Genomic DNA, 26840 nt, shown 5'->3' on the forward strand with positions numbered 1-26840 from the left:
ACAAAGTGTAATATACTGTTCAGATAAACCAGTCCTTAGTAACCTAAGCATGAAAAGTACTTGGTTTCACAAATGTTGGGAATGTGAGGGTGGGAAAAGAGAGAGAAAACAAAACAAAATGAAAAAAAAAAGAAAGAGAAAAGAAAAAAAAGCGAAAAGAAAAAAAATCTCAACAGAAAATGAAAGGATTGCTTCTGTTGGAGTTCAGTATCTTTCCTGTTTTATCTCTCATCCTGTAGGTGGGGTTGTCTGTTGTTTTTGGTATCTCCACCCTCAGGATGGTGAAGGTTATTTGGGTGGGAGGTTTGGTCTTGGAGGCAGAACTCTTCGAGGTGGGGAATAGCACTTTCCATTCCCCTCTGGAAGACTGCAACCCAAGGATCTCCTTTGGGTCCTGTTTGTGTGATGTGGGCATCTGGTCTTATCTCCTTATATTGCCTATAGACCTCACTATTCCTGGTCTCTAATTTAGTCTATAGACTATATCTCACTTACCGCCTTCATTTCTACTTCACAATCGGGAACCTCTCTCCTGAGGTCTTGTGGGCTGTGCTCTGGGGCCTGCACACCTGTCTCCAAGAGCTGTTTTGTATCAGGCAGATCAGGACCAGGCTTTGTGAGCTACGGATTAGCCACATAGCTGCAAGCACTGTGCTGGGTTAGTGGCTGCAGGGAAGATGGAGGAGTTGGGGGTCCTCAGATATTACTTCTAAGCCAAGCTGGTGTGCCAAGCTGGGAGTTGCCCCCACCTAACGATGATGATGGTGGTAGAAAGGATAACCCAAGATGGCAACAAAGACATACCAAGATGGAGGCGGCTGCTTTCAGAGATGAGGTGTTTGAGTGGGCCAGGTGATGGTGTTGGGTGGTGTGTTTGGAGATGCAGCTCTGTGGTGTGTAGTGTTGTGGCAGACAGCTGTCTCCAGACCCTGTATGGTGTCTTCAAGTGCTGGCTCCTGCATTAAGGGGACTATGGCAGTGGTTGCAGTATCTCAATACGGTGGTGACCTGGGGAGCCCCAGGCTTGTACATAGGGGTCCACCCAGGAGCAGTGGCTGGAGGCCTTGTGCAGGTGCTGATGCTGGGGGACCTGTGCGGACACGTCAGCTGGGATTCCTGCATGGGAGCAGCTGTCAGGTATCCTCTAATAACTTTAAGGTCACAGCCTCCCTCTAGACTACCATCTTGGATCCCCCTTATAAATATTTTTGATTGTCATTCTGAGGTGTAATTAAGTTACTTGGAAGCAATTTCCTCCTCTGAAGTTTGCCTTTTAAGTTTAGGAAGCAGATCTGGAGATGTATTCTAGCAGACTCTAGGGCTACAAGTTTTCCTCTACTAAGTCAAGGTTTTCCTGAGTACTCTATACAAATCCCTGTGCACTATGACTATTTTCAGTCTATCTTATGAACACTGTAATTCTTTCAGAGAGTTCTCTCATAGGTTTGAGGTGGCTTCCTCACATACTTGCACTGATTTCCCAAGAAGGGTCCTCTTTAGATCTCTGTGATTACTGCTGTAGAGCTCTTCCCTTTTCTGATTTTTGTTTGTCACTGCTTTGGTCTGCTTAAACTCTGAACTTCATCCCCTAAACTCAGGGAGTCAACTGAACTCTGTGTGAGTGGCTTGCTGTGAGCCTCAAGCCAGAAACTTTGAAAGTAATATTATTGGGTAATTGTAGAGTTAATTTTGCTTGTTTCCAATTCTAGTGACCACTGTTTTCATTGCCTAATACTCTATTTTTTATTGATTTAAAAAAATAAATGACAGTGGAATAATTACAATTCTTATTACATGTATACAGAACAATTTTTCTTATCTCTGGTTGTATACAAAGTATGTTCACACCAATTCATGACTTCATACATGTGCTTTGGATAATGATTTTTATCACATTCCACCATCCTTGCTAATCCCCTGCCCCATTGTTTCATATATTTTCTCTGAGTTTTGATTGTTTCATATGAGAAAGTGAATCTAATTCCCATTATTCCATCTTGAATGGGAACTGAAGTGGCCTTCATCCTGGCCGAGTTTAATGTTGCAAGCTGATTATTTCTCTGCAGGACCTTATATCTCTTAGTCACTGGTTTGAGGGGTTTAATTTAGGAGTAGGAGGAGGATTTATGTGTTTCCTTTCAGCTACTTTCTTACTGGGACACTCCTTATTAAGTCATGTTTGTCAAAGATAGGGATGTACATTTGTTAGTTTAGTGGTACTCATGATGGTTTAATATTTATCTCCCTATATTTCCAAACAAGTATCATATAGGTTGTGGGAAGAATGGCAAATGTGGGATAATGTGATTCCGCAGTCCTTGAGCCTGAATGAACCAACTGACTAATTTAAGAAGTAGTGGCAAGGGCTGGGGATGTAGCTAGCTCAGTTGGTAGAGTGTTTGCCTCACATGCACAAAGCCCTGGGTTTAATCCCCAGAACCACAAAAAACAAACAAACAAATGAACAACAACAACAACAACAACAAAACCTGGGGGCAAGTTGGACTTTCCCTTGAAGACAGGTAGGTACCTTTACTCAGCCTTTTAGGATTTGGTCAGGGCAAAGTAGACAGTTTAGGGAGTATTTGGGTATTATGAATTAGAGTGTTAGTTAAATAATTTATAACAATTAAAGATTTATTTTGATTAATGGTTTTAGAGATTTCAGTCCATGATCAGGTGAACACATTGTGTTTAAAACTCTGAGAGGGATACTGGATAATAATAGGATGCATACGGCAAGCCAAATAGCTTACGTCCCCAGCCAGGTGGCAAAGAGCCGGAGAAGACTATGTCCCACGATCCCTTTGAGAACCTGACATGGCCCCAGTGACCCAAGGACCTTCCATAAGGCTCCTCCTTCCCAAGCTTTCACTACCACCTCTCCATACCACTTTGGACTGGGGACCAAACCTTTAACACATGTGCCTTTAGGGGACTTCAGATCCAGACTGTAGACCAGTAACCAATATCGTGTAGTATCTATTGTATGTGTGGGGTATAGACATTTTAAAATGATGACATAAGAAATAGGGCTGGGGATGTGGCTCAAGCGGTAGCGCGCTCGCCTGGCATGCGTGTGGCCCGGGTTCGATCCTTAGCACCACATACAAACAAAGATGTTGTGTCCGCCGAAAACTAAAAAAATAAAATATTAAAATTCTCTCTCTCTCTCTCTCGCTCCCTCTCTCACTCTCTCTTAAAAAAAGAAACAATTTTACCTTTCCCAGCCATACCAATAAAAACATTTCAACTTTTAAAATATTCCCACCAATAAAACTAATCTTCCAACAAAACAAGTGTTTTGAAATAATCAGTATTTTATTTAAAAATTCAGAACCTTCTGGCCATCACATTACTCAGACCTAAAATGTGACACAGTTTGCTGAAGGCTACTGCCCGGACTCACACTCTGAGGACACTCAGTGGTGTTTTCTGTTCGTATTTACTATTCTAGAGCAAAAGCTTAAGCATAGTGAACAAGAACACTGGTGAAAGGGGATAACATATTTGGTCTCCTACATAGCTGCCCACTCTTCTTCTGTCCCGGGGCTTTCAGGCTTTATCTACTCACATATTTTCCAAAAGCAAAATCTTGGAAAAGCATGTTTAGTAAATTGTATCTATTTTTCATCCTCTCTTTATAGAGAATAATACAAATAATCATTAAACATATCACAGCTACTAGTACCTATGATACTGGGAGAAAGTTGAGACTATTTAAGCATTTCCATTATAGGGGTCATTTAGAAGAATCCAGCTAAGCAATCATATTTTAGATACATTTTTGAAATCACAAAAATTACATTTACAATAAATATTGAAAATGTGTATCAACTTGATAAAATACATTATTAGCACATAGTCACTAAATATTTAGCATCAGTGTTTATTCTAGAAGGCTAAAAATGAACCTAAAATGCTAAAACCCATGACTGACTCCTGTTTTGAAAATTGAAATTTAATTCACATAACATGCATCATTTTAAAGTGTACAGTGAAGTGATGGTTTAGTGTATTTGTAAACTGTGCTACACTCACTACTTATTCTGGAATATTCTTAAAACTCCAGAAGAACTCCCACCACACATTAGAAGTGACTCCTTATTCTTCCAATGTCCCCAGTCTCTGGCTGCCGCTAGTTTATTTTCTGTCACTATAGATTTTTCTATTCTGCACACACAATAAAGTGGAGTAATACATGACATGGACTTTTGTGTTGGGCTTTCTTAGTGGCTAACTGTTAATAGTCTGAACATTTGGATTGCATATTCAGGTGAATACTTTTTATCATTCAAAGAATATGCACATGCTCTTAATTTTAATTCCCCAAATATGATTGTTTTTCTTTGTTCTCTCAATATAAATAGGATAGGAATCTTTTGAGTGATAATCACTCAGAGATTTAATGAAAAGTAGAATCCAGAGTATAGTGGCCTGGATTCTGCTATACTAGAAGTTGGCAGGCCACTTTGGCTTCTGTAAATAAAACTAATGAATCTTGCTGTTTACTTGAATTCTTATAATGCTTGCCTAATAGTTGGGTACTGGCAACTTTCTTTTTTTCTTTTTCTTTTTTTTCACAAATTCCCTTTACCACTAACTTCCCCTTGTAAAGATGCACACGTAAATTTTTTTTGAAGTTGGAAGAAAAGAAAAAGAGATAATATTAATGTAGCAAATGAGGCCATCAGAACAGCCTCGTGCTTGCTGTCAGGGGTCACCAAGAGCAGACACTTGCCTTGCGGCTCTGTGGTAAAACTCAGCTCAAATGATGATGGGTTCCATGAGCCTTTACAGCAGCCCCTAGTGAGAGACTGAGTCACAGGAAAATCCAAAATTTGTTCCCATTCTCAGTCCATCTCTAGCCCCCATGGTGTGGGGAATACTCAGAGAAGAGAGGTAGGGAGGTAAGAAGGGAGAGCAAGCTGGTGAGCACCACGCTCTGTTCAGATGCTGCCCGTGGTACTATCTAGAAGACAGAGTCTGGACTTTACTCTTTCCCTGTCTTGGATATTGATCAGAAACCATATAGAATAATCCAGAGGTGCTGGAATCAGATGAGGTGGATTTGTCTTTAGAGTCTTCACTTTTCCTTTCATTTTGTACTAATGCTTTCGACTAAATAGGAAAGTACTAGTTTTACCAAGGTATTTGTATTTTTTTAAGGAACACATGAAGATTAAAATATTGTTATATTTCAGTACATATATAGGGACATATATACCCATTTTCCTTGATATCTGAAGGGTTTGCATACCCTTCAGATATCAAGGGTATGAACCACAGACTAAATGTATTTGGGGAAAAAGTGCTTTGTACTGAACATGTACAGACTTGTCATATACAGATTTGACTTTCTTTTCATTATTTCTTATACAATATATTATAACAACTATTTACACAACATTTACATTGTATTGGTTATTACAATTCATCTAGAGATTATTTAAAGTATATAAAAAGCTATGTGTTGTGTAGGCTATATACAAATACTATACCTGATTTGTATATGGGACTTGAGCTTTCATGGAATTATTTTCAGGGTGGTCCATAAAACTCCACTAATAAAGATAGATGACTGCACCTGCCTATGTAATTATATAGGTATATAGATAAACAACAACAACCAAAAGCTGTAAACAGGTAGAAAAAAAAGTTGGGAAAGGTATGGGAAACTTAAATATTTTTCAACTTCTGGTATGTATTCGTTCGCCTTAGACTTTACTGAATAAGTAACTGCCAAAGACCATCATCATGTTATATAAATGCCACTGGACAACTAATGAGTGCTGATCTTACACTTAGGACCGTCCTCATTCAAACTGTGGTGTGTCCTTAAAGTTAAGACAGACCTCATTTTGAGTCTGATGTTCCAAGCACAGTGACATCAATCCAGAGTTGAAGCTAGATGAGAAAGTGCAGCCAGGAAGGGTCAGACGTGCTGCAGTGATCATGCATACAGCAGAGTGAAGCATTTCCTCAAAGATGTAAAGAGTTCTTCAGGTGGGAATCCTATATTCCCTTGCCAATTTCCCACAGTCTTAAAAGGCAAACAGGGCTACAGATGATGCATACTTAGGCTAATATGTTACATACTTAAGCTGATGTGTTACATCCTAGGCTGATATGTTGGACACTTAGAACCATTTGCCCCCACCTGCCTAGGAATCCTGGCCCATTGTGGTTAATACTTTGACTTGAAAGATCCCAATCATATAATGCTCTGATCACAAGGATGGAAAGGCTTCCAACTCCGAAGTTGGAATAAGCAGCTAATTAATTATTCTAGAAATATATTAACTTTGTTTTCTTTTTTAACTTGGAAAAAATAAAGTAGCTTCACTATCAAAATAATACCCCTAGGCAGTACTGAATTTAGGAAAAGATCCTGAAAAACATTAGTTTAGATATTGGAAAATAGCAGTTAGATTACTTAGGGTTGGTAAGCTTCATGGTATCGATTCATTTATACACCTTTTGCTGAGTTTCCCCCGTCACCTCTTATCCCTTGAGGTTTACTTTAATTTCACTCTTCTTCCTTTTCTCCTCTCATTTTCTCCCTATTTTACAACACACTGATGTCCCAAATTACTCCTCACAAATACAGGACCCTCTTAGTTTTAAAGAGCTTAATTCATTCTATTTAGCATTTGGTCCTTGACATAATTCAGAGCAGAGAGTATTACTCATAATTTCCTTTTTTAATTCTCCAATTGTCTTACCCCATTTGAAAATGCTCTTTTCTCTTTATGGCATCGTGTAGATCCTTGGTAATTTCTCTTTAAAACCTTTCTATACTTCAATGAATTATCTTTTCTACTACTAACCCACTAACCCCTTTCTGGCATCGCTTTCTCTTGACATCACTTGGTCCTTCAGTAGGTGAGCTTTCAGCTTCTTCTGTTTATATATCCTTTTATGGCACCAACCACCATCTCCATGTATTAATATTTATTTTCCAAACCTATTGCTTGGGTCTAGATAATATTAGTACTTAGTTACTTCTGGAAATATCAGATACAAGGCTAGTCTGTCAAGGTCTTGATCTTCACATATATGGAAGGTCCCAATTGGCCTGGTGATTACACATCTCTTATCATTACAGCTTTCTACTGCTGCTCAAATAATTTGGAGTTGGGGATGTAAGTCAGTAGCAGATTGTTTGCCTAATATTCATGAGACCCTGGGTTCAATCACCACTACTACCAAAACAAAACATAATGAAAATCTCACAAATAAAGTCACTTATGACACAAAAACTTTACTTGTTAAAATTATGCAACATAAAATGCAAACTTCTTCTTCTCTAAATAAATTTTCATAGTAATTAAGCTATTCATCTAAAAATATTTTCCCTTCTTTTTTCATGCATGTTTAATACTAGTTAAATTAAAGACAGGGAAGTCTACTTGATAACCATGATCTATATTTGGTATTATGCAGCTATTTCTGCTGTCTGATTGCCTGGGTTATCTTCTTTTTACTATATTTATATCTTCATTACAAAAGGTCACTTCATCAATGAATATTTCTCTGCAAACCATGGTAAACTCCATAATACATGTGCAGTTTTTATTAGAATATATTATTTTTAGCTTTGTTCTCTATACAAACATGTAGGCCTTATTTTCCTTACTTCAGCAGGAATCTTAAGGCATTACATTTAGTGTTTCTTTATTTTTCCCTTAGTGTAATCACTTGTTCTAGTGTGGCCATAATAAATTTTGATTGAATTAAATTAAATAGTGGCTAACAAGTGCCAAGTCCATCTTTTCTGGTACTCTTCATTCCTTCATGAAAATCTAGTCTCCCATGTATTATAATTTACTACTAATAAGAAGAATTTCCTTGATTTTTTTTTTTACAGTGCAGATTTGATGGAGATTAAGTCTCAGAATTTATTCTGTCTGAAGATGTGTTCTTCATCTTGATATTTGAAGGACATTTTTCTGGGCATAAAATTAGAGGTTAACGTTTTTTTTCCGTAGCATTTCAAGTTCAAGAATTTTGCATTATTGTTTTCTTGGCTTCTGTTATTTCTTATGAGACAACAGCCATTATTTTGATAAATTTTATTTTTATGCAGTATTTCTGCTTTTCTTTTTTTTTTTTTAGCTTACTCCTAAGATTGTTTTTCTTTACTGACATTTTCAGCAGTTTGATAATGATATGCCCAGTTATGGGTTTCTTTATATTTATTATTATTTGGGCTTGGATTTTTTTGGACCTGTAATTTGATGTCTTTCATCAGTTTTTATTAGTTCTTTACTATAATCCCTTCAAGTATTTTTCCCTATTTCAATATTTTTCTGGAATGAAAATTGTATATATATATATATATTTCTTCATAACTCATTAGATGTAACTGGGTCATATGCTTATTCAAAACCAACTGCAGTTAATTCAGTATTAATCATACAGGGTAGAATGGCTGTAAGAGTGGCAGGGGTGAACTCCTGTATCTAAGGCAGGATTCCTTCCTACACTAGAGTCACTCTTTATTTCAATACCTTGTTTTATTCCTTTCTGGTATGTATCACTATCTCAAATATCTGGTTTGTTAATTACTTTACCCGTTTAATGTCTGTTCTACTGTAAAACTTAAACTCTGTAAAAGTAGGGAATTTATGCCTGGATTATGGTTTAGTCTCAGACTCTAGAACTCTGGGTAGCTCAGCAGTCACCCACTAATTATGCACTGAATGAATTAAGATAGGCAAGTAGGAAATCAAGAGTAAGATTTACCATTTATGCTTAGAAAGGAAGTACATTAGTCAGATTTCTGTAAAGATAACAAATTTCTGAGACCATCAACTTATAAGAGAAAAGGCTTATTTTGGGTCATGGTTTTAGAAGTTCCACTCTGTGTTCAGGTAAACCCACTGCTTTCAGACCTCTGGTAGGGACACCACATGGAGATGGCAGAAAATGCATGGTGGAGCAAAACTACTCACCTTGTGGCTGGGATGCAACTCTTCCCTTTGAAGTCATACTACCAGTGACCTGAACACCTTCCAAGAGGCCACATTTCTAGAAATTTTCACCACCTCCCAATATCATCAAGCTGGGGACCAAACTTTTAAACACATGAGCCTTTGAGGGATGTTCAAAATCTAAACCATTGTATGAGGCTATTATTATTAAGACCAAATAAAAAAATCAATCAACTTGTAATACTGGAAAATGGTAAAAAGAGTAGAATGTGAAATAAATTTGAAATAGTTCAATGAAAATGAACTATTTTGTACTAATTAGACTGAATTAGTTGTAATAAAATCACAGCATATCACAGTTGGATTTTTTTTTCTACTTTAGATATTTCTTATGAGTAGAATTACCCAGTAGTTCTCCTTTTTGTGACTGGCTTATTTCACTTAGCACAATATCCTAATGTTGTAGCATGTGACAGAATTTCCTTCTTTTTTGAAGGCTGAATAATGTTCCATCATATAGCTATGCCATGTTTTATCTTATCCATGCTTTAATCTACTGAAGTGTCCTTCTTCCTCTTGGCTATTGTGCTGGGAAGAACTTTTGTAGTCCTTTTGTCTATGTTTTGCTTTATTACCTGGGATTTTGCTGTTATAGTCAACAAATCATTGCCAAATACAAGATCATGAAGTTTCCCCCTATATGTCCTTCTAGAAATTTTTTAGTTTTAGGTACTACATTTAGGCCTTTGATCCATTTTTATTTTTTTGGTGGGGGGGGGTGGGTGGGTACCGAGGATTGAACTCAAAGGCATTCAACCACTGAGCACATCCTCAGCCCTATTTTGGTATTTTATTTAGATTCAGGGTCTCACTGAGTTGCTTAGAACCTGGGCTTGCTAAGTCTGGCTTTGAACTTTTGATCCTCCTGTCTCAGCCTGCCTCCCAAGCCACTGGGATTACAGGTGTGCACCATTGCACCTGGCTAAAACGCAACTGGTTTTTGAGCATTTATTTTATATCCTGAAACCTCACTGAATTTTTCTATTAGTTTTAATAGATTTTTTTTGTGTGTGTAATGTTAAGTTTTCTACATTTTTGATTATGTTTTCTGTGAACTTTCTGTTAGCTATGGGCTTGTTACATACATCTTTATTATGTTGGTGTACTTTTCTTCTAATCCCAGTTTATCAGGGGTTTTTAATTATGAAAGATGTTGGATCTTGTAAAATGCTTTCTCTGAGTCGATTGAGATTATGCTTTCCTTCTTTCTTTTTAAATGTGGTGTATTTTATTGATTGATTATTGTATCTTGAACAGTTTTTGCATTCTAGGAATAAATTCCACTTTGTTATGGTGTATTTTGATTTTCATGTGCTAATTCTGTTTTCTAGTATTTTGTTGGGTGGATTTTTCATTGAAATTCCGCAGGGATATTGGCCTATCATTTTCTTTCCTGTAGTGTTTTTGGCTTTGGTATCAGGCAATGCTGGCCTCATAGAAGGAGTTTGGAAATGTTCCCTATTTTTAATTTTTGGAAGAGTTTGAGGAGGATTAGTGTTAATTCTTCCTTAAATGTTTGGTGGAAATCACCAGTGAAGCCATCTGGTGTTAAGCTCTTCTATATTGGAGGTTTTTATTACTGATTCAATCTCCTTGCTAATTATGGGTCTGTTAAGATTTTTTTTTTTTAAATTTCATGATGATTCACTCTCGGTTGGTTGTATGTTTCTAGGGATTTATACATTTTGTCTAGGTTATTAAATGTGTTCACATATAATTGTTCACAATACTCTCATAAACCTTTTTATTTTTGTGACATCAGTTGCAATATCTCATTTGATTTTAAATTTTAGGTACTTGAGTCTTCATTCTTTTTTTATTAATTAGTTTAGCTAAGGACTTGTAAATTTTGTTGATCTTTACAAAAAACCAGCTCTGGTTTTACTGATTTTTTTCTCTATTTTTCCTTTTTTAAAATTTATATGTGACTGTGGAATGTATTACAATTCTTATTATACATATAGAGCACAGTTTTTCATATCTCTGTTTGTATACATAGTATATTCACACCCGTTCATGTCTTCATACCTGTACTTTGGATAATAATGATCATCACATTCCACCATCATTAATAACCCCATGTCCCCTCCCTTCCCCTCCCACTCCTCTGCCCTATCCAGAGTTTATCTATTTATCCCATGCTCCCCATCCCTACCCCACTATGAATCAGCCTGTGTGTGAGTGTGTGTGTGTGTGTGTGTGTGTGTGTGTGTGTGTTTTGACTTAAACAAATAGGGGTTTCTTTTTCTTACAAAATGAGCCATACAAAGGTAGGCAATCCAGGCCTAAATAAACTGTTCAATACATCCATCAGGGACCCAGGCTCTTCTAATCTTTCTGTTCCATTTTTTTAAATACATGACAACAGTGGAATGCATTACAATCCTTTTTACACATATAGTGCACAATTTCTCATATTTCTCTATATAAAGTATGTTCATGTCAATTTATGCTGTTATAGGTGTACTTTGTTGCATTACAATTCTTAATACACATTATATACAGAGATATGAAAAAATTGTAGTATATATGTGTATTAAGAATTGTAATGCAACAAAGTACTATCATATCTCTGTTTGTATATAAAGTATGTTAACACCCAACTCAAGCCTTCATACATGTACTTTGTATAATGATGACCATCACATTCCACCATCCTTGCTAATCCCCTTCCCTCTCCATTTCCCTCCCACCCCTCTTCCCTCTCTAGAATTAATCTAATCCACCCATGCTCTTCCTCCTTATCCCACTATGAGTCACCCTTATATGAGAGAAAACATTTAGCATTTGTTTTTTGGGGATTGGCTGACTTCACTTAGCATTATCTTCTCCAATGCCATCCATTTACCTGAAAATGCCATGATTTAATTCTTTTTTAATGCTGAGTAATATTCCATTGTATATAAATGCCACATTTTTTTTATCCATTCATCCACTGAAGGACATCTAGGTTGGTTCCACAGTTTAGCTATTGTGAATTATGCTGCTATAAACACTGATGAGGCTATGTCCCTGTAGTATGCTGTTTTTAAGTCCTTTGGGTATAGTCCAAGAAGAGGAATAGTGGGTCAAATGGTGGTCCATTCCCAGATTTCCAAGGAATGTTCATTCTGCTTTCCAAATTGGCTGCACCATTTTGCAGTCCCACCAGGAATGTATGAGTGTACCATTTACCCCACATTCTCGCAAACATTTGTTGTTTGTCTTCATAATAGCTGCCATTCTGACTGGAGTAAGATGATATCTTAGAGTAGTTTTGATTTGCATTTCTCTGAATGCTAGAGATGATGAGCATTTTTTCATATATTTGTTGATTGATTGTATATCCTCTTCTGAGAAGTGTCTGTTCAGGTCCTTGGCCCATTTATTGATTTGGTTATTTGTTTTTTTTGGTGCTTAGCTTCTTGAGTTCTTTATATACCCTAGAGATTATTGCTGCATCTGATGTGTGACGGGTAAAAATTTGCTCCCAGGATGTAGGCTCTCTGTTCACCTCACAGATTGTTTCTTTTGCTGAGAAAAAAACTTTTTAGTTTGAATTCATCCCATTTATTGATTCTTGTTTTTAATTCTTGTGCTATAGGAGTCTTATTAAGAAAGTTGAGGCCTAATCCCACATGATGAAGATTAGGGACTACTTTATCTTCTATTAGACGCAGAGTCTCTGGTTTAATTCCTAGGTCCTTGATCCATTTTGAGTTAAATTTTGTGCATGGTAAGAGATAGGGGTTCAATTTCATTTTGTTGCATATGGATTTCCAGTTTTCCCAGAATCATTTGTTGATGATGCTATCTTTTCGCCAGTGTATGTTTTTGGCACCTTTGTCCAATATAATATAATTATAATTTTGTGGGTTAGTCTCTGTGTCCTCTATTCTGTACCATTGGTCTGTTGGCCTGTTTTGGTGCCAATATCATGCTGTTTTTGCTACTATTGCCCTGTAAGTTGTGGTATAGTGAAGCTACCTGCTTCCCTCTTCTTGCTTAGAATTGCTTTAGCTATTCTGGGTCTCTTATTTTTCCAGATGTTTTTCATGATTGCTTTTTCTATTTCTATGAGGAATGCTATTGGGATTTTGATCAGAATTGCATTAAATCTGTATAGTGATTTTGGTAGTATGGTCATTTTGATAATATTAATTCTGCCTATCCATGAGCAAGGTAGATATTTTCATCTTTTAAAGTCTAACTTGGTTTCTTTCTTTAGGGTTCTGTAGTTTTCATTGTATAGATCTTTCACCTCTTTTGTTAAGTTGATTCCCAAGTATCTTATTTATTTTTTTTGAGGATATTGTGAATGGAGGATATTGTGAATATTTCCTCATTTCCTTTTCAGAGGACTTGTCACTGATATACAGAAATGCCTTTGATTTATGGGTGTTCATTTTATATCCTGCTACTTTGCTGAATTCCTTTATTAGTTCTAGAAGTTTTTTGGTGGAATTTTTTGGGTCTTCTAGGTATAGAACCATATCAAGAGCAAACTGTGCTAGTTTAAATTCTTCTTTTCCTATACTTATTCCTTTAATTTCTTTCATCTTTGTAATTGCTCTGGCCAGTGTTTCAAGAACTATATTGAATAAAAGTGGTGAAAGAGGGCATCCCCGACTTGTTCCAGATTTTGGAGGGAATGCCTTTAATTTTACTTGTTTAGACTAATGTTCGCCTGATGCTTAGCGTAGATCATCTTTACAATATTGAGATATGTTCCTATTTTCCCTAGTTTTTCTAGTGTTTTGAACATAAAGGGGTGCTGTATTTTGTCAAATACTTTTTCTGCATCTATGGAGATAATCATATGATTCTTATCTTTAAGTCTATTGATGTGATGAATTACATTTATTGATTTCCATATGTTGAACCAACCTTGCATCCCTGGGATGAATCCCACTTGATCATGATGCACAATCTTTTTGATATGTTTTTGTATTTGATTTTCCAGAATTTTATTGAGGATTTTTGCATCTATGTTCATTAGAGATATTGGTCTGAAATTTTCTTTCTTCGATGAGTCTTTGCCTGGTTTTGGAATCAGGGTGATATTGGCCTCATAGAATGAGTTTGGAAGTACTCCCTCTTTTTCTATTTCCTGAAATAAATTGAAGAGTATTGATATTAGTTATTCTTTAAAGGTCTTGTAAAACTCAGCTGTGTATCCATCTAATCCTGGGCTTTTCTTGGTTGGTAGTCTTTTGATGGCTTCTTCTATTTCCTCACTTGATATTGCTTTGTTTAAAGTTGTGTATATCTTCTTGACTCAATCTGGACAGATCATATGACTTAAGAAATTTATGAATGCCTTCACTGTCTTCAATTTTATTAGAGTAAAAGATTTCAAAATAATTTCTAATTATCTTCTGTATTTCTGTAGTGTCTGTTGTGATACTGCCTTTTTCATCACATATGCTGGTAATTTGTGTTCTCTCTCTCCTTCTCTTCGTTAGCATGGCTCAGGGTCTGTCAATTTTATTTATTTTTTCAAAGAAGCAACTTTTAGTTTTCTCAGTTGCCTTTTTTTCGATTTCATTGATTCAGCTCTGATTTTAATTATTTCTTGCCTTCTACTGCTTTTGCTGCTGATTTGGTCTTCTTTTTCTAGGGCTTTGAGATGTAATGTGAGGTCATTTGTTTGTTGACTTTTTCTTTTTTTAAGGAATAAACTCCATGCAATGAATTTTCCTCTTAGTACTGTTTTTATAGTGTCCCAGAGAGTTTGATATGTTGTGTCTGTGTTCTCATTTACCTCTAAGAATTTTTTAATCTCCTTAATGTCTTCTGTAATCCATTGTTGATTCAACAGCATACTGTTCAGTCTCCATGTGATGCAGAATTTTTTATTCTTTATTTTGTTGTTGCTTTCCAATTTCATTCCATTATGATCTGATAAAATGCGTGGTGATGAATTACTATTGATGAGACATGTGTGAGGAGTATCTCTACTCCTTTGTATTGCTAAGAGTTGCCCTGTGGCATAGTATAAGGTCTATTTTTGAGAAGGATCCTTGTGCTGCTGAGAAAAAAGTGTATCTGCTTGATGCTGGTTGATATATTCTATATATGTCAGTTAAGTCTAAGTTATTAATTGTGTTATTGAGCTCTATAGTTTCTTTATTCAACTTTTGTTTGAAAAATCTGTTCAGTGGTGAGAGAGGGATGTTAAAGTCACCCAAGATTATTGTGTTTTGGTCAATTTGACTCTTGGACTTGAGAAGAGTTTGTTTGATGAACATAGCTGCACCATTGTTTGGGGAATATATATATTTATGATTGTTATGTCTTGTTGGCATATAGTTCCCTTGAGCAGTATGTAATGTCCATCTTTATCCCTTTTGATTAACTTTGGCTTGAAGTCTACTTTATTTGATATGAGGATGGAAACCCCTGCTTGTTTCCACAGTCCATATGAGTGATATGATGTTTCCCAACCTCTCACCTTCAGTCCCTGTGTGTCTTTTCCTATCAAATGAGTCTGCTGTAGGCAGCATATTGTTGGATCTTTTTTAAAATCCAATATGCTAGCCTATATCTTTTGATTGGTGAGTTTAAGCCATTAAAATATAGGGTTACTATTGAGACATGGTTTCTGTTTCCAGCCATATTTGTTTATTTTTGTTATTTAACTTGACTTGGTTTTCCTCTTTGATTAGTTTTTCTTTTAGTGTACTACCTCCCTCTGCTGGTTTTTATCATTGTTTTTCATTTCTTCTTCATGAAATATTTTGCCAAGGATGTTTTTTAGTGCTGGTTTTCTAGCTGTAAATTCTTTTAACTTTTGTTTATCGTGGAAGGTTTTTATTTCATCTTCAAATATGAAGCTTAGTTTTGTAGGATACAGTATTCTTGGTTGGAACCCATTATCTTTCAGAGTTTGAAATATGTTGTCCCAGAATCGTCTAGCTTTCAGGGTCTGTGTTGAAAAACCTACCATTATCCTAATGGGTTAACCCCTATATGTAATCGGATTTCTTTCTCTTGTGGCTTTTAAAATTTTCTCCTTATTCTGTATGTTGGGCATTTTCATTATAATGTGTCTTGTTGTGGATCTCTTGTGATTTTCCACTGTAGGCTTCTTGGGTTTGGATTTCCGTTTCATTCTTCTTGTCTGGAAAGCTTTCTGATATTAGTTCATTGAACTGATTGCTCATTCCTTTGGTTTTGACCTGTATGCCTTCTTCTATCCCAGTAACTCTTAAATTTGGTCTTTTTATGCTATCCCATAATTCTTGGATGTTCTGCTCATGGTTTCTTATCATTTTCGCTGTGCTGTCTACATTTTTTTCAAGATGTTATACTTTATCATTGTTGTCTGATGTCCTGTCTTCTAAGTGTAAGTGGTCTACTCTGCTGGTGATACTCTCATTTGAATTTTTAATTTGGTTTATTATTTCTTTCATTTCAAGGATTTCTTTTTTTTGGTATAACCTCTATCCCTCTGTAAAGGTAATATTTTGCTTCTTGGATTTGTTCATGTAGCTCATTGTCAAAGTGTATTTATATCTCAATTCTTCTTTGAGATTCTAAAACATCTGATTCATGTATATCCTGTAATCTGTACCTGTTATTTTTTCTGCTGTAGCTGTTAATTCTTCTAATGATGTGTTGTCTTGAATTGTTTGTGGTACTTTCTTCCCTTGTCTTTTCATGTTGCTCGCATTTCTTTCCAGCTCTGTGGGACTGGTGTGTTATCGTTTTTACCCTATAGATTTGTAGTGCTCTTGTATAGTTCCAGGATCCTTCCTTTGTGGGGAAGGACAATGTTGACGGTTCCCAATATCAACAATACATCACATATGAGCAAATTATGTTATTAAGACATTTATAGTTAGTCTCAATAGAAAAGTTGGATTCAAATATTATTTAAAATATAATCAGTAGTTTCATAAAAGGTGTACAGTTTCTGGTGGTGGACAGAGTGCTGGGGGTCGAGCATATATGTTATGTTAAGGGGGAAAGATGTGAGGGGATGGGGTTAATACAACTTAGGAAATTTGGAGGAGAACTCTAATGAAGAGCTTTAGTAGCAGGGAATAGACAGGAGGTAATTCAGGGTAGACAAGTATGTGGGAGGACAGGAGGATGCATAAAAACAAACACATATATGTATTTAGAAAATTACAAGAAGTAAAAATAGTCAAAATTAGGAGGTTGAAAGAGGGAGAGAGGGAGAAGAAAAATAAAAAGGAAAGAAAAAAAGACAAGAAAGTGAGAGAAAGAAAAAAGCTGCCTGACTGCTTTCTTGGATTCATGCACAGAGCAGCCAGAAATGGTATTTCCTTTACTTTGCCATCTTGGATCCTTTCTATTTTTTTAATTGTTTGTTTCATTGATTTCTGTCTCATCTTTACTATATCCTTCTTTTAATTAAATTTTCTTGTTTTTTTTTCTGTGTCTAGATCCTTGAGATGTAAAGTCAAGTTGTTGATTTGAGATCTTTGCTCTTTTTTTTTTTAAAATGTAAGCATTTATTGCTTTAATATCCTAAAGGAGATTACTGATTTCACAATATTCTACTAGTTTTGGTATGTCGCTCTTTCTTTTTCATTGTCATGAGCTATTTTCTAAATTTCATTGTCATTTCTCTTGAGCCATTAGTTGTTTAAGAGGGAGTTGTTTAATTTTCTTGTATTTATCAATTTTCTTGTTTCTGTTATTGATTTCTAGTTTCATTCCTTTGTTGTTGGAGGAGGTACTTTGCATTATTTTGCTTCTTTATTTGTGAAGGCTTGTTTTGTGGCTTACTATGTAGTCTATCTTGGAGAATGTTTCATTTGTAATTAAGAGTATGTATATTCTGTTTTTGTCAAGCATAGTGTTTTGTGTATGGTTATTCAGTCCAGTTGGTCTCTAGTGTTTGAGTTCTCTTTTACCTTGTCTATCTTCTGTTTAGTCATTTTTTTAACATGTGACAGTGGTGTCTTGACTGTCCTACATTTATTGTGTTACTTCCTATTGCTCCCTTCAGTTCAGTTGATGTTGCTTTATATATATGTAAACTGTCTAATACAGGTGCATTTGTATTTATTCTTATTATGTCTTCCTGATGAATTATATGCATTACCATTGTATAATTTCTTCTTTTTTTTTAATGACAGTTTTGTCTTCAAGTCTTTTTTGTCTGATAGAAGTATAGTTATTCTTGCTCTTGTTAGATTCCTATGCCCATTTGCACGGATCTTTTAAACATTGTTTAACTTTGACCTTATGTGTGTATCTAAGGTGTGCGTCTTCTGTAGATCATAATTAGTTGGATTTTTCTTTTTCCTGCATTCAGCCAATCTATGACTTTTCTAATAAGGGAGGAATTTCTATTGTTATTTTGTTTACTCCTCCCATTACATGTTTATAGCTTTCTCTCCTTTCCTTTCTTGCTGCCCTATTGTTTTATTTCACTGATTTGTTTGAGTAATATATTGTGATTCTCTTCTCATTTTTATTTCTTTGTGGTTATCATTGTACTTACATAAAATATCTTAAAATTATAAAAACTCTACTCCTTTAAAATTATTCCCTACCCATTATAGTATTGATGATACAATTATCTCTTTGTACATTATATTAATTAACATCTGTTTGTTATTATTTTGATGCTTTTGTATTTAAATTCTATACTAGATTTAAAGGTGATTTGTGCACATATGTTACAAAATTACAGGATTCTGTATTTTTCTGTATATTAACCTTTACAAGCAAGTCTTAATTTTCATATTGCTTTTTTCATCCTTTGGCTTTGACTTGTAGGATTCCCTTCAGCATTACTTATAGAGCACATCTAGTGGTGATAGCTTCATTAGCATTTGTTTATCTTGGAATATTTTGCTTTACCCCTAATTTTTGAAGGACAATTTTTATTGGATATAGTATTCTTGATTGACATTATATTTTTTTCTTTCAGCACTTCAATTTTGTCCTTTAACTCTCTTCTAGCTTGCAAAGTTGGAGAATGTTCCATTTGTAATTTTTATTTTGTTCATGCATCATTTTCCTGATTTCATTTCGTGGTGTGCTCTTAAAAATATAATTGGTCATCCTTGTGATAGTATTTTTGATTTTTTGTCTGGTAATTCATAGATCCCTTTTAGGGTCAGATTTAGAGATTTAATTTGTTCTTTTGACAACTTAGAATTCTAATGACAATTAATCCTTGTACATGGCAAGTCTCTTCATTCAAGATTCTGTTTGTCTATGGCTTTTGACAGTTTGCTTATTGTGTATTTCCATGTACGTCTCTTTAGATTGATTTTTATTGAAAATTCTTCTATCTCCTTGGTTGGTATGTCAGTTTTTGTCCTCAGACTTCGAAAGTTTTTAGACATATTTTCTTCAAAGAGTTCTCCATGTACCTTTTTATTTTTCTTCCTCTTCTGGAACTCCCAAAGTGGTGTACATAAGTCTGTAGGCTCTGTTCATTTATCTTTTTATCTTTTTTTTCTTTTTCTTTTTTTTGGGAGGGGGGTTACCAGGGATTGATCTCAGGAGCACTAACCCCTGAGCAACATCCTTAGCCCTATTTTGTATTTTATTTAGAAACAGAATCTCACTGAGTTGCTTAGTGCCTTGCCATTGTTGAGGGTAGCTTTGAGCTCGTTATCCTCCTGCCTCAGCCTGCCGACTACTGGGATTACAGGTGTGTGATTCTGCCTCTGGCCCTTTTTCTTTATTATCTTTTTATTTTTATTCTTCTGTCTTGATAATTTCAAAGTACTATTTTTGAAGTTGCTGATTTCTTCTGCTTGGTTGTCTGCTGTTGAATCCCACTAATGAATTTTTCAATTAATTAATTTTGTATTCTATAGCTGTAGTTGTTGTTTGCTCTCTCTTCTCAGCTTTTTAATGATATTTTAATTTTGTTCATGCATTATTTCACTGATTTCATTTAGTGTTGTGCTTTTAAAAATATAATTGGTCATCCTTGTGACAGTATTTTTGAGTTTTTGTCTGGTAATTCATAGATCCCTTTTAGGGTCAGATTTGGAGATTTAATTTATCTTTTTGACTGTGTCATATTTTCCTTTATTTATATATGCCTTGTTATCTTTTGTGGGACTTTGGTATTTGAAAAATCAGCCACCTTTCTTAGTTTTTTTTTTTTTTTTTGTGGTCTAGTTTTGTACAGAAAGGACTTTCATCAATGAGAGTGGCCAGAGGTTCTGGAGACCTCTCAAGCCTTTCCTTTAGATGTGTCCTCTCTGAACTTTTTCATTTAAAGTAATTGAAGAAGTGTCTTGATTCCTACTCAGAAGCTTTCGCTAATATATCTCTGCAGTACTGCAGCTTCTTTGGTGTTATAACAAACTGATGTACTGGAGCACTCCTTAATATCTGTCTATAGTTCTACAGACTCTGGTGTTGAAACCAAGCCATCCTTGACTTTGTTCTCAGAGTTCACCAACCTGTTAGCTTGTTTCTTTTAGCACTTTAGCTCAAACCACACAGAAATCAATCCTTTGGACAGCCCCACAAAAGTCAGAACACTGAAAATAGTCTACTTTTTCTTTCCTCTGGGAGAATTGTTCTTTCTCATTGCCATTCGTAGATTTTCTACCTCTGTGCAATTCTTTATCCTTCTTCTTACTCTAGGATTTAGCATTTGAAAATTGTTGTTGTGGTAAAATATACAAAACATAAAATTTACCTTCTTAACCATTTGTGTGTGTGTGTGTGTGTGTGTGTTACTGGGGCTTGAACTCAGGGCAGTATGAATGCAAGGCAAATACTCTACAATTGAGCCACATTTTAACCATTTTTAAGTGCACAGTTCAGTGATGTTAACCACACTCACAGTGTTGTGCAGCCTTCACCACCATCCACATCCAGAGCTCTTTTTATCTTGAAAAATTAAAACTCTGTACCCATCTCAAAATCTGTATCCATCCCCCTCTCTACTGCCTCTGCCAACTACCATTCTACTTTCTGTCTCTGTGAATTTGACTACTCCAGATAACTCATATAAATGGACTCAGGCAGTATTTGTCCTTTTGTAATTAGTATTATTTACTCAAAATCAAATCCACAATGCTTATTCCTGTTGCAGCATGTGCCAGCATTTAATTCCTTTTAAAGATTAAACAACATTCTATTGTATTCCACATTTTGTTTATCTATTCATCTGTTGATGAATACTTGAATTGCTTTTAACCTTTGGCTACTGTGAATCACACTGATGTTAGCATAGGTGTACCAATGTCTGTTTTGAATCCCTGCTTTTAATTCCTTTATATAAATACCAAGAAGTGTGATTATTAGGTCACGTGGTAATTCTGTTTAATTTTGAGGAACCTCAGTACTGTTTTCCACCATGACTGTGTTATCTTGCTTTTTAGTACCAGTGCACAAGGATTTCAATTTCTCTACATCCTTGCCAACACATGTTATTTTCTGATTTTTTTGTTTTATTTTTAATAGTAACCTTCATAAAGCATAAAAATGGTATCTCCTGTTTTCTGTTTATATTCTCTTAGTGACTAAAGTTGTTCATCATTCTTTTATGTGATTATTGGTCATTCATTTATCTCCTTGTTGGAGATGTCTATTTACATTCCTTGCACATTTAATATTGAATTGTAGAAGTTCTTTCTGAACTGAATTGTAACCCTTGTCAAATATATGATTTGCAAATATTTTAAACATTTTCTGGGTGGCCTTTTTACTCTGCTGTGCCTTTTTTGCACAAAAGATTTAATTTTGATGGAGTCAAATTCATCCATTTTTTCTTTTGTTGCCAGAGCTTTTGGTATTGAATGCAAGAAATTATTGCCAAGGCTAATGTCACAAAGCTTTTCCCCTGTGCTTTCTTCTGACACTTTTGTAGTTTTGGGTCTTACATCTGGGTCTTAAATCCATTTTCAGTTTATTTTTCTATGTGGCGTAAGGTAAGGATGCAACTTTATTCTTTAGCTTATGGATATCTAGTTTTCCCAACCACATTTGCTAAAAAGATTAATTTCCCCATTGGATGACCATGCATCCTTGTCAAAGGTAATTTGTCAGAGGTGAATCTTGAGTCTTTGAGTTATAAAGCCTGAACTGCCAGTCTCTTTCCTGAGTACTGTTGTTAGAGCAACTTTCGTAAATAGTTCATTCATGCTAGCATGATTCTGCTTAAGAGATGATGTACCAAAACAATTAGCTTCCCTCAGGTTTTGTGCATGTGTGTTTACTCCACATTTCTATCTCTTAAAACCTTTATTGTACTTAATATATTTGTTGTTTTCTACTTTAAGTTCCTAAGGCTTTATATCTATAGGTCCTATTAATGTGATGAGATTAAAAAGCTCTGAAAATTTAAAGAGTAGTAAATATTGCAGAATTGCCAGAAATGTCTCTTGAAAAGGTAAGTACCCAAGTGATTGACTTTACAGCCTTCTGTATGACATAAAGTTTATGCAATGTTTGCAGACAGAACACTTATCGAATCTAGTGAGGTTGAAAAAAGATGATACTTAATTCTCATAGTTGTTAGTAAAGCTTAATCTAAAATGTAGAATACTGCTTTGATGAAATTCAGGCACTAGGAACGTAGTGCATAGCATTTGTTGGGTTGTTCTTTCCAAAAATGCTGGTAGCTTTTTAGAGCTAATATGACTTCGTTGTGCTGTCAGATGTTTGAGGAGTTTGTTCAAATTCAGAATCATTGTTCCATTTTGTGTATTATGAAAATTGTTGCCCAAGTTATATTGGATACACAATTTTACAAGAGATAGAGAGCTCAGAGGTGCTACTCATAGTCTGAAAAGTGGAGTGCAGAGTCGATTTGTGAATGATCAGATATTTAGCAAAATTGAAGAAGGCTCATTGAAATAATTGCAGATACAACTGCTCTTGTTTCCATAGAAACTCCATGTGGAAATTTTCTTAAGTCTTGTTCATATTCCTTCTGGACAGAAATATTCTGAAATTGCCTCTGTCCTTTCCTTTGCTAGTCACTAAATGGTGAGAAAGGGAATGTCCTACCTTTCAGAGGATATCAACTCCCTGATTTAGAAGTCTGCTGACTTGGCAGTCTCATTACTGGACTCACTCATTTTGATTTCTGACATGAAAGGGGAAACTATTTTTGTTATTGTTGTTCTGTTTCTTCATTAGACAAACAAACTGATTTAACCCTGATGTGCGACATTAGCTATCACATCTTCTGATCATATAACATTTATATGCTCATAAGTTAATGCACGGAAGATTTGGAAGAGAAATTGACTTACTGACATTTTCTTTATTTTTAAGTTATAGAATTTAACTCTGAGATATATGTGTGTCTTTATATAATAATAATATCAATAAACAATGTTTTTTTAAATTTTTCTTTGGCAATGAACTTACTAGAACATTGTCTTGAGTTACTTTACTTTGGAATTTGCTAGACAGCCATGTGATAGATAACTAACCTGAATACTGGTACATTCCTGATAGTATTTAGTATTATAGCAAAGCTTTAACATTACATTACTTATATAATGTCTTATATTTTATCTCATATATTTGCTATAAAATTATGTACTGCTATAGAATATCTGTAGTCATTCCACTAGCAACTTGCATTGGATAAAGTCTTATTTTCCTAGAACTTAATAAATACAAGTAGGATTTTCTCCTTGAAAATTTCAAAAAGTAAGACAGGCAGGGTTTGCATTGCAAATGCAAGACAGATACCAAAGAAAAATTCACCCATATGTTTCCAACAAGCCTCGAGATGTAAGTAGTGAATGAGTCATTGGGGCATTGAATTGTGCTCTCTTCTTCTTTCTAGCATAAAGTATTAACATATGTGTGTTTTCTCCACAGTAAAACCGACCGTAATTGATGTTGACATTTATGTTAACAGCATTGGTCCTGTGTCATCAATAAACATGGTAAGAAGATTTTATTTTCTGATCTGATGACTGTAGCACCCCTTTTAGTTTACATTCTCATTGTAGATTTCTGCTTGAGATTTACCATGTAGATTTAAAACTCAAAATTCACTTCTTAAATCTATAGCATTTGTTGGTAGTTTAAATATTGAAGATGATTAAAAAAATCAAGAGGTAGAATTTGTGACGTAAGCAGCGAGACACTGCTCTGATGATTAAGAAATGTTCCTACTTTCTTCTTCTCTGTTCAGATATTTACAGCACATAGATTTTCAGATGGGATTACTTGCAATTGTGTGATCATTGTTTAATTGAGCTATTTAATATTAGGAGTGAATATAAATGTCAGCTTGTTACTTTTGGTTTTTTGTTTAACAAGATCTGCCTTTAAGTGTTTCTCAGAAAGGTTTTGGTGATTACCCAGTTTATACTCTTGTCTTCAGGGAAATGTCTGAGGGTCCATCAGCTGTCATTGTTTATTTATTTCAGGAGAAAGTATGGGATCAAGTATATGCTTTCCTTGAGAAGGGTGTTTCTACAGACTTACAACCAAATTGAGCCAAGGATTATTTACTGTGAAAGAAGTCTTTCCCCATGAAAAGGTGCTTAGCTGCTCAGCGAGTGCTGATATGCTGTAAAATAAGATACAAGCCTCCTCTTTCAGGATGCGTACTGTGTGTTCCACCTGTGGGAATATGAAGGTTTCCCGGAGCAGGCTTGCATTTGTAGCCCCAAGCCATGTCATAGATGGCCTGGTGCTGGGGGCCTTTCCTGTGCTCATTCCTACACATTTTGTCCTGAAAGGGGGACATGTGAGACTGAAAGTAGGGAATACCCAAAATGCTAAATCACATGTCTTCTTTTCATTGCAGTATTCTGTGGATGGAAATAAACCCTCCACAATTAGTAGCAAGATTGCACTGCCAGATTCTAAAAGTGTTCTTATCTTTGTTGATATGAAGGTTCCATTGAGGGGTAAAATTATACATATGGGTAAATCCTTCAAAAAAACCATTCTTGGGGCTGAGTGTGTGTAGTTCAGTGGTATAGCATGTATTTGCATGTTTGAAGTTCTGGGTTCAATCACCCAATTAATAAAAAATCTCCATAACATCTATCAATAAACTGGAACATAAAGGTAAAATGAATAAAAGAGAATTACTTTATACAGCCCATGGACTACAGATGGCTTTTGTAATAAAATCAAGCTACAAATCTCATAGTCCCTTTCATGATAAGTAATTACTTAGTCGACTGTGTGAGAGTAATCATTTCTTAATGTATTTATTTATTATTCTGAAGTTTTATTTGCTTATGTTTGTTACATAGCATTTTATTTATCAGCTTTATATGTTACAGTAATTTGTGCCTAACACTGAAAACAAAGGTACCTTTATAGATGTATAGTTACCGAATTGTTTTAACAAAGTGTTCTCACATTTGTATATATAGGGATTTCTTATAGCTTTGAAATCTACTCTGTGCTCAGTATTAAGCTTTGTTGTTGAAATCATCGGGAAATCACGGTGTCAGAAGAGGATGCAAAGTGTGTGATATTACCCTCATATGATAAGAACTCTGCAAAGTTAGGCACCCTCCACAGGAAAACTGGAAGAACAGAACACGATTCTCCACTGAGGTCATCTCAATCTGAAACTTGACTGACAGGGCAAAGTTTGCTGGGTAGGACAGTATGGAAAGGGGTTTCTTTTGGAACAGGGAAGGAACATAAAGCTTTTTTCATGTGTGACAGGACTGGGGAGAGATTTATGTCCCAAGGAATGCCCAGGGGGTGGGTGCATGGGGTATCACCCTTTCTTCTCAGGCTGAGGCCTTGAAGCCATGGCAAAGATTTGACTTTGCCCTAAGGTTTGTCCAAAACAGATCACAGTGTTTGGAAAAGTGCAAAGCCCACTTCTATCTTAGATATGTGCAGATCATACTTCATGAGATTAGCTTTTAATTCAACTCCTGCAAAATCTCTGGTCAAACCTCCTTTCACCCTTTTAAAGAAAAAACAACCATGTAAGGACACACATTTGACATTAAGGATTTAAAATCTTAAACTCTGGCCCTTTCATCTAAAGATAAGGAACTTCCTAATCAAAATGGCTTGAGGGATTTTAAGGCCTCCTTCTCAAAAAAAAAAAAAAAATCCTTGGGCTTAAGCAACACATACATCCTGATACAGAGATATAGCAAGTGACCAATATTAGGGGTTTCTTTTGGAACAGGGAAGGAACATAAAGCTTTTTTCATTTAACCTCCTTATTTAAAAAACAACAACAATAAAAATGCCCTGAATGTCTTGAAATTTCATTTAGTCCATGTTTTTCTTTCAAGAATGTGACTCTACTATAGTAAAAAGATGGACAATGAATGTTGCTGCTTTTATTTTGTGAAACCAAAGCAGCTCTCCAGGCAATAGTAGAGAAGCTGATCAATAGCAAATGTTTTACTTTGGAAATAGTGGCATGTTTACGGTCCTTTCCTGGCAGAGCTGAAGTAATCTAGGCCGTTCCTGCATCTAATTTCTTTTTTTATTTGTTTTAATTAGTTACACATGACATTACAATGATCTTGATATATTATACATTTGAATCAGATGGGATATACTTTCTCATTTGTCTGAGTGTACAGCTTGCAGAATTACATTGGTCATGCAGTCATGTATATACCCACAGCAATAATAATGTCTATTTTATTCTGCTGTCCTTCCAACCTGCATCTAATTTCATGAGGAAGAGATAATATACTACTGACATACCTCAGCTCAACAAAGCATGGGGTAGGCAAGGGTTTGTTTAAAACACACACACACACACACACACACACACGTTTATACATATAATTTCTATGTTCTCTGTGGGTGAGTCTCTCTGTATCTCTCTTTGTTCATTCACTAAACAGTTTCTACTGTGTTAGGGCACTGTGTTGGATTCAGGTAAAATAAGATGAAGGAATTTCTACCCTGGGGCAAGAAACTGCACAAATGCAT

General features: G+C 35.4%; 1 protein-coding gene across 1 annotated transcript in view; it reads left to right on the plus strand.

Moving 5' to 3' along the window:
* Nucleotides 1–26840, plus strand: part of Gabrg3 (gamma-aminobutyric acid type A receptor subunit gamma3) — a 581387-nt gene that overhangs the window by 22863 nt on the left and 531684 nt on the right. Inside the window, exon 3 of the mRNA XM_021728962.3 lies at nucleotides 23775–23842. Within this exon, the coding sequence (XP_021584637.2) occupies nucleotides 23775–23842 (68 nt within the window). The remainder of the gene's footprint in view (nucleotides 1–23774; nucleotides 23843–26840) is intronic.

The sequence above is a fragment of the Ictidomys tridecemlineatus genome, chromosome 5 (genome assembly GCF_052094955.1).
Source record: "Ictidomys tridecemlineatus isolate mIctTri1 chromosome 5, mIctTri1.hap1, whole genome shotgun sequence".
NCBI classification, from domain to species: domain Eukaryota; kingdom Metazoa; phylum Chordata; class Mammalia; order Rodentia; family Sciuridae; genus Ictidomys; species Ictidomys tridecemlineatus.